Genomic DNA, 18,732 nt, shown 5'->3' with positions numbered 1-18,732 from the left:
TTTTTTTACAGAATAAAGCATGACATATGCATTTTGGATCAAAGTTTTAATTTACGATCCCTCTTCAGTGTTACTGTATAAAGTGTGTCATTCTTTTATTCTGTAAAATAACCAGATAAACCTCACAAGCACGTCAAATTCAACTTAGAGGACATAACATTGTACTGACAAATTTTGAATATAAACCTTCAATTTGGTAGAAGTTTGCAAAAATAAAACTGTCAGTGATAAACCTTTTTTTAGAAGAATTTCACAACTTTTAAAATGCAACTGTATGATTATGTTGTTTGTTTTATAAAAATTAACACAAAAAACTTGCAACAATTCACTGTAGGAGTAATTTATTTCCTATCCTTTTCATTTACAAATGGTCCACATCAGCCTCTCTTGGATTTGAAGTATTCACTGAGTACATCGTGAGCTTGTGTCTCTTTTCCGTAATCCTAAATAAAAAAATATTTAATTATAAGAAAATTATTTTTTCTATTTATATTGAGAACTTTTTCTCTATTCAAGTTTTAAATGCTAAATTTATATTCTTAAATGCAAATTAAAAAAAGAGCACAGTACTATGTTGTCAAACACTCGAGGCAACAGTATAATGAATTATTAAAATTATCATTTTATGAACAACTGAAGCTACATAATATTTTCTAAAACAAAAATGCTAACATTGTGTTGTCTCAATCTATTTCACCATGATAAATTATAAAACATTTTTAAATGTTCCAACAAAAGTCAAATGTATAAATGGATAATGCTGGTATTAAATTCAATTGTTTTGATTTAAAATACCATCTGCCTGTTACTAATCATCCAATCATTGCCAGTTCCAGACTAGAGCCATTTTCTTTTACAGAATAAAACATTAAAATATAAAGGCAGACTGTATAAAACTATTTCAATTGAACTGGCTTTGAAAATGCCACAATGTAATCCTTGATGTATTTTTTACTCCTTATTTTAGATTGTCCATTTCTCAAATATCATTTTTTATTTTATTTTGAAAATATAAAGTATATTTTTGAGCTTTGTCATGAAAATTAAAAAGAAAAAAGTTATGTTTTTTAAAATGTGTTAAAAAAAATATATATATATATTTATATATTTTTTTATATTTGTTATTTATTTTATTGTGATGGGGTTTATTGTTACACAGGGGTGAAATCTTGTCTTACTCACTTTTCCAATTGTAATTAAAATAACTATTAAATTTCCTTAGATAATTTGATATACATCTACATATTTTTTTCAAAGAATAATGTTGCAGTTTAAAACTGTAACATACCTTTACAACAACACAGCTACAGCCCACAACTTTTCTTGCTTTTCCTTCCTTGTCAATTTTACACAGACCGGCCCACTCACCAAGTTTCTTGTTGCTATCAACCTAAAATAACTTTCACAATGAATAAAAAGTGGTTTAAATATATATAAATTTTAACAGTAATAATAAATGCTTCAGATTAGGAATCCTCATGTTATTTACGGGTATATCAGTAGAGGGAGCCTTAGTTATCATCATTAGCAAGCTTATTACATATTTGTTAATATACTAACTTAAAAACCAAAAATACAGTACCTTAATGAGATTAATTTGATGTTCTGCACAGAGAGCCTCAACAAGTTTGACGTACATTGGTTCATCACAATTTGTGGCTAATACACAGAGATGAGCCTGTCTCCTAGAATAAAACAAAAATTAATTGCCATTAAACTCTTTACTGTTAACTCAAATAATAATAGCATTTTTGCAAGTTTGTGAACTTATTTTTCTTGTATGAAATTATGCATGAATATAATTGAAAATTCAACAATACTGTACAAAATTATAATTAAAATCAGAATTTCAAAGAAATGTTATTTTAAATAGTTTTTGTTTAGTTTGACAGATTTTTTATTTAATGTGAAATTTTAATCTCAACAAATAAGATCATTAAGGAAAAAACATTAGAAACATAGAACAGAGAAGTGTTAGCTGCCTGAATTAGCAATAAAGAGAAAAGTTCTGATTCAAGAATGAAATGAAGCAAAGCTTATATTTTTGCCAACACAACCTTATTTTTAACAAAAACTGTTCTAATCAAATTAGATAAACCATGTAATATGTTAGGTTAACAACTGGGCAGAAATAATTTGAAATAATATTTTAAGATAATAAGTTACTGTAAGTTTTAAAAGGATTTAAGCAATTTTTTTTAATGACATCTACATGAGGCTATTACTGCTAATATATAAAAATTTTATCTGGCAGAGTATCCAAAATTACCTAAAAATGCTTGGAAGAAAACATTTTAATTATGCAATTAAATGTAAAACAATTATGTATTCTAAAGATTTGTTTCCCAACCAAACTTCCTTAATGTTCCAAAACGAATATGAAGACCCAAGGAAGATCTTGCCTAGATAAAAAATGCTTGTCTTTAAACATTGGTTTATTATTAAACAGTACAGGAAATAAAAAAGACACTAAGTGGATTGATGTTTTTATATTAGTGTAAAACAAAATATAAAAGAAAAAACAATTACATTCATTAGAAATTTAAAAAGAAAAAAGCTATATGACTTATCATCCTAAAACAACTATAAAAATAATTATTTGTAATTGTTTAAAATTATTTCAATTACCAAGAACAATGTCTCAATGAGAAAAGTTTATTGGCAGAATTACAATAGAACAAAAATCTTTAATTGAAAAATTTGAAACACATATAGCTATTTATTAATATTTTAAATAATTTACAACAGAATTTAATATATAAATATCATTGCAAAGTAATCAAAAGCAATTAATCTAAAATATAAAATAAATTTGACTAATGATATAATTTAATTTGAATTATTTATAAAAAGTTTTATGATTTTAAATGGAATAATTATGAACATGTAGACTTTGGTGAAAGTTAAACAGAAAATATCCAAAGTTTAAACAAGTTATATTGCTATAGTAATCTCTTCATTTACATAAATTTACGACGACACAATTGAAAATTTTTAAATAAATCAACTTTATAGAAGTTTATGTTATATGATAGTTAAAATCTGGTAACAGCTATGCAGTAAGAATTTTTCATCTACTAGATGATTTATCCTCCAAGTATTGCTTATGATTTACAAATGAGCATTGTAAATCCTTTAGATTTGTAACAATATTAAATTTTTACCAGTTATTCTAAGTTAAGCAATTCATACAACTGACATATCACAAACCTAAAATACTAAATTCAATTTATGTAATACTGAAAAAAATGTTGTCTTCATATTCTGTGCTTTTCAACACATCAGGAACACAAGTCTTTATGGAAGAGTTGAGAGTATTTGAGTCTACTCAAAGTATTTTTTTTTTAAGGAAGATATTAGCTACAAAAATAGACAATGGATCATGTAGAATGAAAAATGTTTTCATGCAATATAATACAATAAAAATGCCGAGGCATTGAAAGGGACAAAATATGAAGACAGTTTCTCCCAATGTTGTGGATATTTTTTATATTTTATTGTTATCCTGACCATTTTATTCATTAATCAATTTATGCAATTCTTTTACTTAAAATAATACTTACTTATCTAATGCTTTTGCAGCTTCATGAAGACCTCTAGCCAGACCATCATGCATAAGAGCCATTTTCAAAACTTCCTGCAGAGCAGTGTTAACATCCATTGGCCCTGCTGCCGAACCTGGTACATCTCTAAAATAATTAAATTTACAACATAACTAAAAAGCCAACAAATCAAATCTTCATGATTTATAAAATTATATATGTATTTTATTAATTATCATAACACATTTATCTATTATACAATATATTCTTTATACTAATTTTTACTTTCCTGGCTGTTATATATGAGGGAAATTATAGAGATGGATAAAAATGACCCCCCAAGATTTTTACATTTTTGGACTCAGGACCTTGAAACAATTTGAGAAAGAAAAAAAAATTCAGGGATTTTTCCTGTATGCATGGAAATGTATGGATGGATGGATGTTAGTGTGTGGGGGTTACAATTTTGTGTTCATCATCCTCTTTGAAGTGCTTTTTGTCAAAAATTTCTGAAATTTTGCAGGTAGGTTTGTGTATTAGTGGGATTGATGCTATTAAATTTTGGGGTTAAAGATCAAGAGGGTGGAGAGATAAAGGGGATTGTGTCATATCTTGATTCGGGTTGGACTCAATGACGATTTTACTTGTTTTTACTGTAAAAACAAGTACAGGTAGGCCTCCTACAACACGGTACCTTTACAACGCATTTTCGCCCCAACGCAGTTGGAAAAATGCAGAAATTTTCTTACAACGCGGTTTACGGTATTTAGAAACGAATTATCTTCACATAACAGAAAAACTGCAACGGATCACGTGATACGAGCCGCAGTTCGGCATACAGTCTTTGAAAACAGCTGTTTGTGAACGTTGGCATCTTATTCTCTCAAAAGTTTCAGGGAAGACCAGTTTCTAGACAGATGTGCATCAGTTACTGTAAACACTCAAATATATCATTAAATTTTCGATCATTTATACTCTTTCAATAAGTGGGGACCGCAAAAATGGTCCAAAATACAGTATAAACTTCTATTGGGTGTATATTTTTAACAACATAGTGAAAGGAAGTTATTTTTTGCAACTTTTACTGTCCACAAAACTGATTGAAAAAATTTTAGCCATAACAATGCTGAATGAAAAGAAAGGACCGTCATTATAAAGGAACTTTATGACTCTTCAAACAAAGATAGAAATTTTGGATCGAATTAAAAATCAAGAGCGTATAGCTGATATTGGTAGGCATTTTAATTTAAATGAGTCGACGATTCTGTCGGGAGAAAAGATCAGAAATTTGGTCGCATCCGGATCATCTATTCTTGCGAAAAATGTTGCTAGTCCAAGAGCACCTATAATAGAAAAAATGGAACAAGCGCTAATATTTTGGGTAAAAGATATGAACAAGAAACGGTTGTCTTTAAATAAAACTGCACTTAAACACAAAGCCTTAAAAATATTTGATTATTTAAAACAAATGGGACAGTCGTTAGCTGGTGAAACCAGTGTTAAATTCGTGGCTAGCAATGGCTGGTGTGAAAAATTCAAAAAATGCCATTCAAATGCCAAGTTTTTCTCTTTTTAGAACCGAATCCCAGTTTTTGTATTAAGTTGGTGTCTACTATAACACAATTTCCCACAACGCGGTATTTTCAAGCAACGTATCTACCACATTGTAGGAGGCCTACCTGTATTTGCATTTTTTATAGTGCATTTATTTACATTAGTGCATTTACAGTTTTTTTTTTATATAAAATCCATCTCTACTCTTAAAATTAAAACTTTTTACCATTTTATAATAATTAAAAATTTTTAGTTTTTAACCTGTCCTACATTGATCCCGAAAATATTCGCGTTGACCTCATTGACCTGCATGGGTGATCCCGAATATTTCCGTGTTTACATCGGAACGTTTTTGATACTAGATGTCGCTTTGCGTCACAATTTTTATATTAAAACAAACTTTTAAAATAAAATTCTTTTTGTTTTTATATTATTCAATATATATACAGTGGAACCTCGGTATACGACCTTAATATGTTCCTGATGTTTGGACTTATACCGAATAGGACATATACCAAACCAACCTTTCCCATAAGTAGTAATGTAAAAATGATTAATCTGTTCTCATGTAAAAAAAGTGGCTGGCTTGAAACACTTCGCTTTCCTGGCTAGTTCCTGCTTGATTTTTCATGAGATCAGCATGTATATTTTTAGCTTTCTCGCAAATAATTGCTTCTGATACAATGTCTCCAGCACACTTTTTCAGTTATCCAAAGAAAAAGCATTTTCTCAACATGATCTAATGTCTTCGATCTCTGTTTAGAAATTGATTTAACCCCTTTCGCAACGTTAGCAGATTTAATAATGCTTTTATTTTTCACGATTTTCGATATCGTCATTCTCGGAATGCAATATGCAACAGTTAAAATCTCGAACAGGCATGCTACCTTCATATTTCTCAACAATCTCTTTTTTCAGTTCCATTGTCATTTTTTTATTTTTCTGTTGCCTTTTTGCAATTCATGATTAATAAAAAATAATAAAATGTTACTTACAAATTAAAATCAGATGAAATTTAACAAAGTTATAAACTGTGGCACCAGGAACATCTAGTCTGGTCTAGTACACCGATAGTGCTACTTGTTCATTGATGGCACGTATAATTGAATTAAGTCATATACCAAGCAAAATTTGTTTCGTCCAAACAGGATGTATCCTAAAGCAGACGTATACCGAGGTACCACTATATTTTGTTTGTGAAACATAAAAAAATAATTTTTTACGATACAGTAAACACAATTATTTAAAAAAAATTTAGGCTTAACATCAACAAAAATTCAACATGGCGTCACAGACAACAAATAAAAATTTCAACATTGAATAGGTTAATAATTAAACACCATAACAGATGGTACCACACATGTAGTCTTAACTGTTGCTGGGAAAGTTAACCAACTTGTTGGATTTTTCATATAGAATCTCATAATTTAAAATACTTTATTTGTTAATTTAAATCAAAGAAAATTTCATTCAATAAACCAATTTAAACCTTTTATTAAACTCTTATTTAAATTGCTTTGTATCATGTCCTCAAATTCATCATCTAATTAAGACAGAAAGCTAACTTTGCAAGCATACCTAGGAAAGTAAAAATATTTTCAAGAAGAATTCTTAAATGATTATAATTACTAATTAGACATTATTAAAAGAATATATGCAATATATATTTAATTTGCTCATCAACCCCTTTCAAACTTTCATTGACCCTATTAGAAAACCTGCATTATACTTTCACTTGTGCCAGAACTCAGTTCCAGACATCAATAAACAGTAGTCTATTGTCTTCTTGCATCATTCTGTTATGTCCTCTTATGAACTGAACACGCATGTATCAATTTATCTCTTATGGACTTTCCTTTTGTATACCATTAGAATGAAAACAAGGGTCATGTAACAATTATTGACTTATTATTATTTTTAACTTTTTAATATTCTTGCATACATCGTTAAATTCCTCAATATTTTGTTTATCAAATCAAATGACCACAAAACTGTCTGGCTAACAAGATACATGACATAATTTTAAGAGATGAGGCAGTTTTGATTATTGACTTGTGGTTTCAGTTTGTAAAAAAAGCAAAACAGCTTTAAAAACCAAAAAAATAACTTCTGTTTTACTTTAGAATTGTTTTCAATATGTAATTGTTGGAATAAAAAAAAAATTTCACTCATTTCCACTGTTTATCATATTTTTATTTTTCCACATTTTTCACAGCTAATTTCAATGTATCATTTTTGTTATGTTTGCACCTGACCTCTGCATTTGTCAGACACCAAATGCTATCTCCAGCTTGATTTTCTTTTGGGCTGAAAGTGACAAGCAAACATTCTGATGGGGCAGATAACATTGTACCATTTTTGTAAACACATGTCCTTGTAATGCTTTGTAATGATTATCGGCATCATATAATTTATTGACAATTCATTTACAAAACAAAAATTAATTTAAAATTGTGCTAATTGGCTATGGATGAGACAGCTACATCATATATAAATTTTTTATTCGAAGTAACAATTTTAATTAAATTACTTTAAAACAATTAAGAAAAATTTTAAGAGCAAAATAGAACTGCACTATAACAAAACTGGATTGCCATCATCATCTAGAATAGGAATCTTCATCTGAAATGACTATAAACACAAAACTAGGAAAGTATTTATTAGATATATAACTCAGAACCACACAGCAGTCACTGAAAGCTGTACCCCATCTTGGTAGTAATACATTTAATTTTGTTTAATATGAATTAATGAATACAATACAATGATTCACACCTAAATCAATTTATGACATCATTATTTATTAATTAATACCAAAATATCCCATTAATATTTGTTTTTTGGTACTTTCGGTTAACGGGATGCCAGCCGATATGTACAGCATTGGATAAGATTCAAACTCTGAATGAGGGGTTTCACACCACCCCAAAATTGACGACCATTTGAAAGATATTCGTCCCCAAAGGTCAGTTTTAACACTTATCAGTCTTTCACCTATTCTACTTGCTTCACATGTAGATGTGTGCCTCCGTGCTCGCTATCACATCAGCATGCAGATGGGGGCAAGTCACCATACCCCCTAAAACTATATAACACCAAGTACTCCACAATCAATCAAGTGGGCTACTTGAAGCTGGCAGTCATCTGAGCTAAATTGTTGAGCAAGTGTCTTCTGACCGTTAACTGAAAATAACCTGTTTTTAATGGAGTAAGGGTCGAGTTATAAACTCCATAACGTATCTGTACCTGTAACTGTATCCATATAGCATGGTTATAAAGTCCGTATCATATTCCATAAGTTTGGATTGATCAAACTATTACAGTAAGGATACAGAGAATTGATAAACTGTGCATGCGCTAAGTTGCCATCAATTGAAATACAATCAGCAGTTGTGCAGGAAGCAACCAACTGTGAGATCCGACCTCAGAATAAGCCCAAATAGTTCATTTTCCCCCTAAATTTTCGACGTATTTAAAATAAATTTGTCGCCTCCTTGTTAAAATAACATTGTCAGAAAAAAGAATCAAATATCGATCGCAACTTATAACTTTCATCGTTATTATAAACATTCAACCCTCGAACAATGACATTCCTCTGCTGCAAGACAAAAAGTTTATAGTTAAAGTCCGAATTCGTCATTTTGTTTTAGTCCCGGGAACAACTTTGACCTCCACACCTGCAGGACCAACTCTATCTCACACAATAGGAGATCACCTTACTAATTTCCCCTACCCGAAGCTATAAAAGCGACTTCTTTCCCCCTCCTCAGGGGAGTCTCATATATACGATCGTCAGAAAGGGTTAAGTAGCGGAAAATTTTAACTGTGTGCATTGATCACCGGCAAAAAGGACTAAATTTTTCCCACCTACGTGGAAGTAAACTAGAGGTATGGAACAATTAATGTAAACTCTCTCTCCGCGAGTTTGGAGCTAGTGAACTAAATTCACTTCCCCCGATGTTAGATTTTTGTATTCTTTAAATTTTTTTTCTTTTCGTTAATCCAATAAATCGTTGTTTCATTGTTAAATGGTGTCCTTTTACTCACATATCACCTACGCCTCGTCGACGACCCCTCTCACCTCCTCCACTCAACCTGACAACAAGAATCCCGACCCTTCGGGACCGCATTCGAAATTTAGCCATCTTGACAAGTGAGCAGGTTTAACGACCTGTAGCCGAAAAGGGAGAGTCGATGGTTCCCGACCTCCCTGGCGATTCACACAACAAAACTTTGACAAATAGGCAACATTGATAGTCAAGAATGTGCTGTTACGATTGCATTGTTGGCAATCAGTGTAGGCGCTTTTATTATTAATAAAAACCAGAAAGGTCGATGACAAACACACCCCATCAACATAAACTGGTCACTGCCAAATTCAGCCCACCAGTGGCCAAACTGTTCCATTCGCTGAACATGGAGAGTTCAGTCGTGGGTTTGCACTGGCCACATGGAGTTTTCTGGGTTTTCTCCATGTCTGCAATACCTGAATAGGAACCAGTCACCCTTAGAAAAGACCTCTCGAAAGGCATTCCCCCTAGCAGATCGACACTTCACCAATTCACTTTATTACTTTATTTATTTATATTCTCCAGTGTTCCCCATTTTATTTTACTAATCATAATCATTTATGCCAGTGTGTTACCAGGTTGAGCAACAAGTAACAAATTGGTTGAAATGTAACTTTTGACTAACAATGCTACTTCTGAACAATATAAAATTTTAAGATAAGAATTACTTTGCCCATAAAAAATAGAATAAATAATTATAGTGTTAGATCTGGCAACATCAGCCGATGATTTTGCACATGCTCACAATGGACTGCTTCATAAGCCGTGAAAAAAGTTTGTTCCTTAACAGATACAGAAACAGACTTATGGTATTTTATAGCTACAGTATTGCTATAGACATCAAGTGTAGCAAACATTTACAGATACAATTATGTTATGGAGTTTATAACTCGAGCCTTAATGTTCACCAAAATATATGCAGATTATGACAAACTTTTAAATAAAAATATGCTGCAAGCATTCAAAATCACCAATTAAATCTCTGGAGAGAAATAATACTGGCACATCCAATTTGCTGGAGTATGATTGGCAAAATACAGATCATGTGCCATAGATAAAATTTTGATTCTGAATTTTTTGATGCTTATTCCTTCATTTCAGCAAAAATCTTTGATTTTTCCCCTCTTTCAAACACCGAATTTTCCCATTCCAATATTGTCGTGTAGATGAACAGTGAACCACAATAACAAATCTTTGGTAAACACAAAGGGATGTTTATTCACCCATAGAACATACAAACACTGCAGCATGCAGTATAAGAAAAACTGCTCCTTAACCTGAGAGCTTGCAGTTTTATAGAATGAGGGCATTGTCGAAATATGTAAATGATAGTGAATTAACATGTGTTCTCGAACCTTTGAGAATGTAAACAAAACAAATCACTTTGAACAGGTTCGAACTGGAGACCTTCCGATTCACAGATGGATATGCTAACCACTGTGCCATGGAACTTGACGAATGGAAAAAGTGAACAGAGGCAATATTTTGTTCTGTCCAATTCACAAAGTAATAACTCTGGAGTAGAGCTTATTTAAAGCTCTAAATGAGGGATTTTGCACCACGAGAATTGTAGACCCCATCCTTTGACATTTTTGCTCCTATGAGTATGCTCTACAGCAGTGTTTTTCAACCTTCTTGAATACGCAACCCCTTTACAAGTTAAAAAAATTCTGGCGACCCCCCCTAGGACCATATTAAAACTATATCAGTGATTTTAAAAACTATGTATTTAATTTTCTCTCTGTTAAGACAAATTATTGTTGATTAAAGTGAAAATTTCAGAAGAATCGACAATAACTTAACACACATAAAGTACGAAACTTCCTTTAATTATAACATTCGGCACAGGAAGATGTTGACCTTTTATTTTTTTTGTTTAGGATCAGAATTTTCAGCTTCTACGTTTCTACTTTTTATTTCTTTTTGCAGATCAGCTCAACACTTTTTCCTCTATCATTTTCTGAGGTGGGCTGTAATTCTTGCTGAAATTGTAGTTTTTTAAATGTAGTGTAGGACCTACAAACACTTGTCTTTTTCTTTTACCTGCGACCCCCCATGTAAGGCTTCGCGACCCCCTTGGGGGTCGCAACCCACAGGTTGAAAAACACTGCTCTACAGCTCTGATAAGGTCCCAACTGTCTCATTCAGAGCTTGAATTGAACCCTAGTTTTGTTTCATCAAAATATTTGCTTGTAAATTCTATAGCTACAATATTGCAACAGACAATACTGCAGCAATTGTGTAATGTGCTTTGAAATAAACTCCAAAAAATTTTTTAAGCAATCTGTTGATTCAAACTTACAATTGTAAACTAATCAACTAAGTATATCACTGATAATTTATTTCCTCTGCCTATATAAAGACTTGACAGTGTCTGAGTCAATAATTTGGAAGGTTCTACTAAACATACTGCTGATATGAATTTAAGGAACAGCATATCATTTTTATATATAAATGACACTATTTTTTTCCGCCATTACGTTGATGTGCATATGGTTCCATTGTTATCAAGGGTTTCAATTAAAAGAAAACCTACAATAAGTATTTTCTTGAGGAAAAAATCATATATTAAATATATACAAACAGTTTAAAAAAGATTTAATAAAGATATTAAGTATAATATATTTTAAAATTTTATTTATTACAAGTATTTTTACTCACCCTTCAACATCAGACATATTTGTATCTTATTGAAATAAATCCTACACAAAATATAATAATACGATAATAATTCAAATAAGAAACATTAAATTAAAAAAAAACATAGAAATAAAGTGGATGTAAACGGATTAATAAAGCAAACCTCTCACAGGTCAATGCAATACGCACGTCCTCCCTTTGAGAGCGAGAGAAAGAAAATACACGCGGTGCTGTATTGCTGGATGACATACTAATTTATTATTTCTACCGCCAAAAAATAGCCATAAAAATTCATTGAATTTCTTTTATTTTCTAATTTTTAAAAATCTAAGTGATAGTTAAAAATATATTTAAATATATAGATTTAATTATTATAAAATTATTTTTGGCATTGGATAGCATTGGTGTTTTTTTAAGTGTCACGACTTTAGTTAGTTCAAAATACATTTTTTTTAAAACTCTTTCCGCCTGTGGGCACTAAAAGGGCATCTTTTTAGCAAGCCCATTATGGGTTAGGCCAGGCCCACAAGGGGGCAGTCGGGTGGTGAAAGACGGGGCCAGACATATCTGAACGGACCACCACCCGAAAAATTCCTGGGGCTTTTTCGATCAATTTGGATTCGATTCCGGGTCTCCCTGAGCGGTAAACTGCCACCTTGACCGCTTTTCCATCCGGCCGTCCTTCAAAATACATTAATGTACTGTACAGTTGATGCTTATAGACAGTGAAAAGATGTAGGTATGTTTCACATGTTTCGTAAAAGATAGGTATACTGGTTACGCAAAAGCAAGGTGAAAGAAATTTGCAGTTTAAATTAAGTTTAAATCTCTTTATAGGCATCACGATCTCGTTGCATGCGCTGCTATAATTCATGTTATATCTGTTATGGACAAAGTGATTAATCGGGCATTATTCATAATGACTAGGCATTATGAATAATGACCAAATAGGGCGCGCAGTGTGATAAATATTGATTCATTTATCAAATTGACCGGTCATTATGAATACTGCTATCACCTAGTCGGGCAAAGTGATTGGCATTATGAATAATGACCAAATAGGGCGTGCAGTGTGATAAATATTGATTCATTTATCAAATTGACGGGTCATTAAGTATTATTAACAATTTTTGGTATAAATTATATAAAAAATTAAATGTTTTTTAGTTATTTATTTGAGCAATTAAGATTTTCATGACATTTGGAAAGAACTGTTGGACAAATATCAACCAAAGTTGGTATGGACAAAGTGATTAATTAGGCATTATGAATAATGACCAAATAGGGCGTGCAGTGTGATAAATATTGATTCATTTATCAAATTGACGGGTCATTAAGTATTATTAACAATTTTTGGTATAAATTATATAAAAAATTAAATGTTTTTTAGTTATTTATTTGAGCAATTAAGATTTTCATAACATTTGGAATTACATAATTTTTTTCTTTGTAGCATTTGCATCTATTAGATTTGCAACTAATTTTGCAGCAGCATCGACTATAGCCTTGGCCTCCAGAAATTGATTACATTCTTGCACATTCTCTAAGTGAAATTTCTGCACCCGGTACATCTCCAACAGAAATGAAGTTTTCTTTACAAACAGTAAATTGGTTTCTGGAATATAATATATTTAATATGCCATATTTGGTATCCAGTTTGTAAAGGTTTTTATCTTTAACCGCAACAACGACACCTAAAATATTTTTTCCATCATTGCAAGCTCAATCTACATCAGGTACACGAATCCTTACTGTATCACCAAAATTAGCTGCTGTGTATTTGGAATTTGATGTATTAATCATTTTTTCTGCTTGTTTTTTAAGATTAAACAAAGCCATCTCCCTTGTTTTAAGACACGCTTCTTATTTTTTCTTCTATTTTTGGATCAATTGTTTGGATTGTTTCTTCTTCTTCATTCACCAATTCTGTAATACTAATAACATCCTGGTTTAGGTTTTTTCACGTGAAGACGATGTAGATCTTTGAACTTCATCAGTTATATTGCTATGTAAGGGTGGCATTATCAAATAATCTTTCATAATGTTTTCTTGGACGGTACCCGGACTTTCAGCGTTTGAGCAACTTTGACTTACTTCGTCGATAGTTTTAAAAAGTCTCTCTAGATCCTTTCCCTATTAACGTCGATCAACGATTCGTTGGGTATAAAATTCTTTAGTCCAACTTTTAACTTTGCTCCAAACATGGCCTCATAGGGGCTGCAGTTTATACCAGTACGATGCGCTCGATTTTTCATCAGTTGTACAAAACGTAATCCTTCCGACCATTTGTTAGTATTGTTAGTCTCCAACCAAGAACTAAGCATATTTTCTACGTCTTCATTACATCTTTCTACTGAACCCTGACTTTGTGAGTGCCTGGGCTTTCCATACACCATTTTTAACTCGGGCCACATATTACACATTTCTTTGATGATATTATTGGCGAATTCTCTGCCGTTATCACTTTGTAGAATACTCGGTGCACCGAAAATTGTAAAAATGTCTAAAAGAACATATGCTACTTCTTCAGCCCTTTTGGTTTTTAATGGTCGTAGTTGAACGAATTTAGTTATATGGTCTTGATACACGAGTATAAATTTATATTCATCATCGGCTTGCGACTGCATATCTATAAGATCGACCTGACATCTCGAGTTCATTTTATTACATAAAATTGGTTTAACTACCAAGCCTTTCTTAGGAACATTCTTTTTTTTTCTGACAGATTTCACACAAGTTCAAATAAATTATGATCATCTCCCTTGTAATATTTTTACATTTCGTACTTAATTCGTTTTCCATACGGTTTCTACCGCCATGTCCAAAAGCAATATGGGCATCGTGCAATATCTGAAATATTTCTTCTGTGTGAACGTAATATTTAATCGCATTACCTTCTTTTACAGGCATAATTAATTTTTCTAAATTTCCGATAGATACAACGTCATATCTACGTAAACACTGATATTCTTCTGGTAACTTAGAAGTAACTTTCATTTTTCACTCTTTCACTTATTGTATCATTGACAAATATTTTGTATGCTAATTTTGTAAAAATTTGATTGTTCTCACCTTTTTCTGCTATTAACTCGTTTAATCGGTTATTGAAGCGATTATTCATATCACTTAATGATTCCTCCATGATCGTAACTTTTGTCAAAGAAGAAAGATTAACTATTGGTCACATAAATTTAAAATTCGGTACTAAATGCAATACGCACGCGCAAGTAAGATGTAAGTTCTGATTGGCTAACGTATGTCGGATAATCACTCCTCACCGTATTATATGATCACTACTATATGATCACTCCTCAACGTATTATAACGACTTTGCCCGACTAAGTGGTAGCAGTATTCATAATGACCGGTCAATTTGATAAATTATTGAAATTTATTACAATGCCCGATTTTATTGGTCATTATTCATAATGCCCGTATTAATCACTTTGTCCATAACATATCAATTCCTTCAAGTTGCTTTTACGTAAATTGTATACATGTCCTTCTTACAAAGCAAATGGAATATCTTTTCGCTGTCTAAAATGAATCTAAATGTACTATACAGTACATGAAAATGTTAACATGATAGTAAAGAACTCAGGTCTGTTGCAAAAGAGAAACAAGTTCGTAGCTTTCACATAAATCACAAAACAAGATAAATTTCGTGAACATATTACCCCCGTTATTTCAGCACTTATTCGTGTCATTCTACTGCCCATCTTATCTTGGATATCTGAAATCAAAATAAAATTTATTATTTTTTATTATGGTATTTAAACAAATAAAATTTTTTCATGACAGATTTTTTTTTTCTTTTTGTTATAGCGCATAGAAACAAGAGCTAGTATGTGTAGTATTTTTCTTACATAAAAACCTTTTTTTTTTTATTTGAGCTCTTCTGTTTCTGCTATTTTTGATGTAATTTCAACTTAGCACAAGATTTTTCTGTTTTCTAACTTGTCAAGTTCTGTCACTTCTGTAAGTATAATGCTTATTGTCTTTAGTCCCGTACAGTACATTTACATCTATTCTATTTGTTGTCTGGGTTAATATGGAGGCTTTTAGTGTTAAGAGCTGTTCCCTCTGATGCTGCGACCGTACGATCCGTTTTTGCCAGTCGAAGCTGACTACTTGGTCATACGCGGGGAGCGGAGAATAATGCCTTCCGGGAGGTCTTTTTAAAGGTAAATGGCCCCTATTACAGACGTGGAGAAAACCTGGAAAACTCCACGTGGCCAGCCCGTCCTGAAGAGGCGAAAACCCACGACCGAACTCCCAGTATTCAGGAAACGGAACCGCTTGGTTATTGGTGGGCCTATATTTACATCTGATTAATAATTCAGTTTAAATTTTCTTTCAATTCGGAATCACTTCTTCCATGTCTTGCCTAATTTGCTCCAATTGTCTTTCGGTAAATTCTATCTGTCCAAAAATATATTTTCTGACTTTTCCCATTGCACTTTGCAGGTGACACTTATTTGTTTAAATTGTATCATTTAAATTACGATAAATCAGGACCGATTCAAGGGGACTACAGAAGCACGAGCCTTTCCCATTGACATACAAAACAAAATCTAGCGACGAGTTGCTTAACTTTTCCGGCAGATCGGTCTCTCAGCTCCCAATAGCCGTAATGCTACGAAGTGGAATTGGCAAGCGCCAAATCCGACAGAGGGCGCAGTTTTTGAGCCAAGATGGCTGCCGAAACAGGTAAGGAACCGACCACGTGTTTGTTCAGTGCCTGAGCCGATTCAGTTTCTATCGGTGATGACTACTGCCTGGTTCCTTACCTGTTTCGGCAGCCATCTTGGCTCAAAAACAGCGCCATCTGTCGGATTTGGCGCTTGACAATAATAAATATTTCTGCCACATCGAGCGTTGTAATCGTTTTGCGGCGTAAGTTCGTCTCGAGCAGCATCGACATAATTGGTTGTAAACATTCGAAATTCTTTTTAATTAAAGATGAAATTATGCCGTTTTTAACTCAGATATTATTTTTGTGCTTTTAAAATACCATTTGTAAATACTGTTTTAATTAGGTTTTGAACATTATTCATTTACAAATACCACTAATATTTATAATTATATTAACTGTCACTTTCATGATTTTAGACTTTAAATTGATTCGACAGGTTTGTTTTTGCTCACAATTTGGATTCGTTTTTAAATATTTTTGGGAGTTTTCATTATGAATAAGAGAATATAGGGCTAATTATAATTTTTTCTATCTATACATTATTAATACGGGATGCCCTCAGTGAATTCTTTCCGAGTCAGGAATAAAAGAGATTTATGAGAGTTAAATAAATTTAATTATAGATATGTATAGAAATGTTAAGACAAGCGTTGGGATAGGTTGAAGTATTACTAAAAGAGGATTTGGAGTGGATTTTGGAATGCAACAAGGTTTAACTTTAAGCCCATATTTTTTTTTTTTTTTATATTAATATTAGATGAATTATTTTAGGATACAGTGACAAAGAAGCTACGGCAAATGCTATTTACAATTGATATTATGTTTATTAATGAAACAAAGAGTAATTAAAGTTGAGCCAAAAAAGATTAGAAACAAATTAGAGAGGAGAATTAAGTCAATTTTTATATTTACAAGCATATAATGAGTTAAAGATTGACAAATAGAATAAATGTAAGATGGCAAGAACTCAAACAGTACTATTAGGTATTGATAGTGATAGCAACGTACAGAATCTAAAACACACGTTACTTGATATTTTAATCATATATGTTTATATAGACATACTACATATAAACAAGGAAAGATGTCAGAGTAGGCTATCAATAATTCTGCATTCATTTTAATGATGCAGAATATCTAGTTCTTGCTGAAATTATTATGAGTTGTTTATTTTAATCATTAGTAAAATTTATTACTAAAATACAATTCTAGTTCTGGTAACTGAATTAAATTAATCAACCTATTCTATGAATAAATGAAAATAAATTAACATAATTTATTCTTAAATAAACAAATGTATAATATACAGTATAAAATACATTTGTTTTGCATTGATAACAGTACTGTATACAATTTGATGCCATTCTTACAATTTTTATTTTCCCAGCTGTTATATATAACAGAGGGAAAGTATGACTATCGGTCAAAAAATGATCCCGCACCAAGATTTTTACATTTTTGGACTCAGGAGCCTTGAAACGTCGAGAAATGTAAAAACTTTAGGGTTATTTCTGTATGTATGGTTGTTAGTGTGTGCGCATGTAGGTGTGTGGGTAGCACGGTTTTGTTTACCCTCTTTGAAGCTTAATAACTCCTATGCTTTTTTGTCGAAAATTTCTGAAATTTTGTAGGGAGGTTTGTGTATTAGAATGGTTGATGCTATTAAATTTTAGTGGTTAAAGGTCGAGAGGTTAGGAAATAGAGGGAGTCATATATTATATCCCCAATAGGGTTGGATCTAATGAAGATTTTGCTCATTATTACAATTGCAATTTTTTTTTTTTTATGAAACTCATATCCACCCTCAAAATTAAGCTTTTTGCCATTTTATAATAATTAATTATATGAAAAAGATTTTAATAAAATATTATAACAGATGATGCAGTTTTAAACGTCGTTGCCAGAAAAGTTAAACAACTCATTGCTGGATTTTTTTGTTTATGACTTTAACCATTTATTTGTGTTTAATGATTGCTTTGAGGTCACTAATTCTTAGAAATTTTATCTTGAATTTTCTCTATGTTAAGATCCAAACAATATGATGAAACAAAGATTAGAAAATTTTATACAATTATTGTAGAACAACAAATTCTTATTGTTTAATAAGAAAAAAAAAATTAACATTTTGTCAATAATAGTCTATCACTAATATTTCTATCGGTTGATCAATAATAAATACGACGAAATATTATTTAAAAGTATTTTTTGTTTTAATAAATTTAAGCAAAAA

General features: G+C 31.5%; 1 protein-coding gene and 1 pseudogene across 2 annotated transcripts; both read right to left on the bottom strand.

Moving 5' to 3' along the window:
• Positions 1 to 324: 324 nt before the first annotated feature.
• LOC111620999 (40S ribosomal protein S12-like) lies at positions 325 to 12,063 on the bottom strand. 2 transcript variants are annotated; one of them, XM_023363029.1, is made up of 6 exons: positions 11,970 to 12,063; positions 11,828 to 11,868; positions 3,564 to 3,689; positions 1,583 to 1,685; positions 1,289 to 1,390; positions 325 to 443 (listed from the first exon to the last, which is right to left on the bottom strand). In XM_023363029.1, the coding sequence occupies exons 2-6, from the start codon at positions 11,842 to 11,844 to the stop codon at positions 378 to 380; spliced, it is 414 nt and encodes a 137-aa protein (XP_023218797.1). In that variant the 5' UTR covers positions 11,845 to 11,868; positions 11,970 to 12,063; the 3' UTR covers positions 325 to 377. The 2 variants fall into 2 exon arrangements, with proteins under 2 accessions (XP_023218797.1, XP_023218800.1); XM_023363032.1 differs by having other exon boundaries at positions 11,977 to 12,042.
• Positions 12,064 to 13,744: 1,681 nt separating this feature from the next.
• LOC111620986 lies at positions 13,745 to 14,803 on the bottom strand (annotated as a pseudogene).
• Between the last annotated feature and the right edge of the window lie 3,929 nt (positions 14,804 to 18,732).

This window comes from Centruroides sculpturatus, unplaced genomic scaffold, assembly GCF_000671375.1.
Source record: "Centruroides sculpturatus isolate CEXI.00-Female unplaced genomic scaffold, Cexi_2.0 scaffold297, whole genome shotgun sequence".
Taxonomy (NCBI): Eukaryota; Metazoa; Arthropoda; class Arachnida; order Scorpiones; family Buthidae; genus Centruroides; species Centruroides sculpturatus.
Note: the sequence above shows the minus strand (reverse complement) of the source record. Positions and strands in the feature narration are given on the sequence as shown.

Excerpts from the sequence above, each read along its gene's own strand:
- LOC111620999 (XM_023363029.1), bottom strand. Across the intron at positions 1,686-3,563 it reads GCTGCAAAAGCATTAGATAA|GAGACAGGCTCATCTCTGTG; the intron begins GTAAGTATTATT and ends GTTTTATTCTAG. Across the intron at positions 444-1,288 it reads GTAGCTGTGTTGTTGTAAAG|GATTACGGAAAAGAGACACA; the intron begins GTATGTTACAGT and ends TTTTTTATTTAG.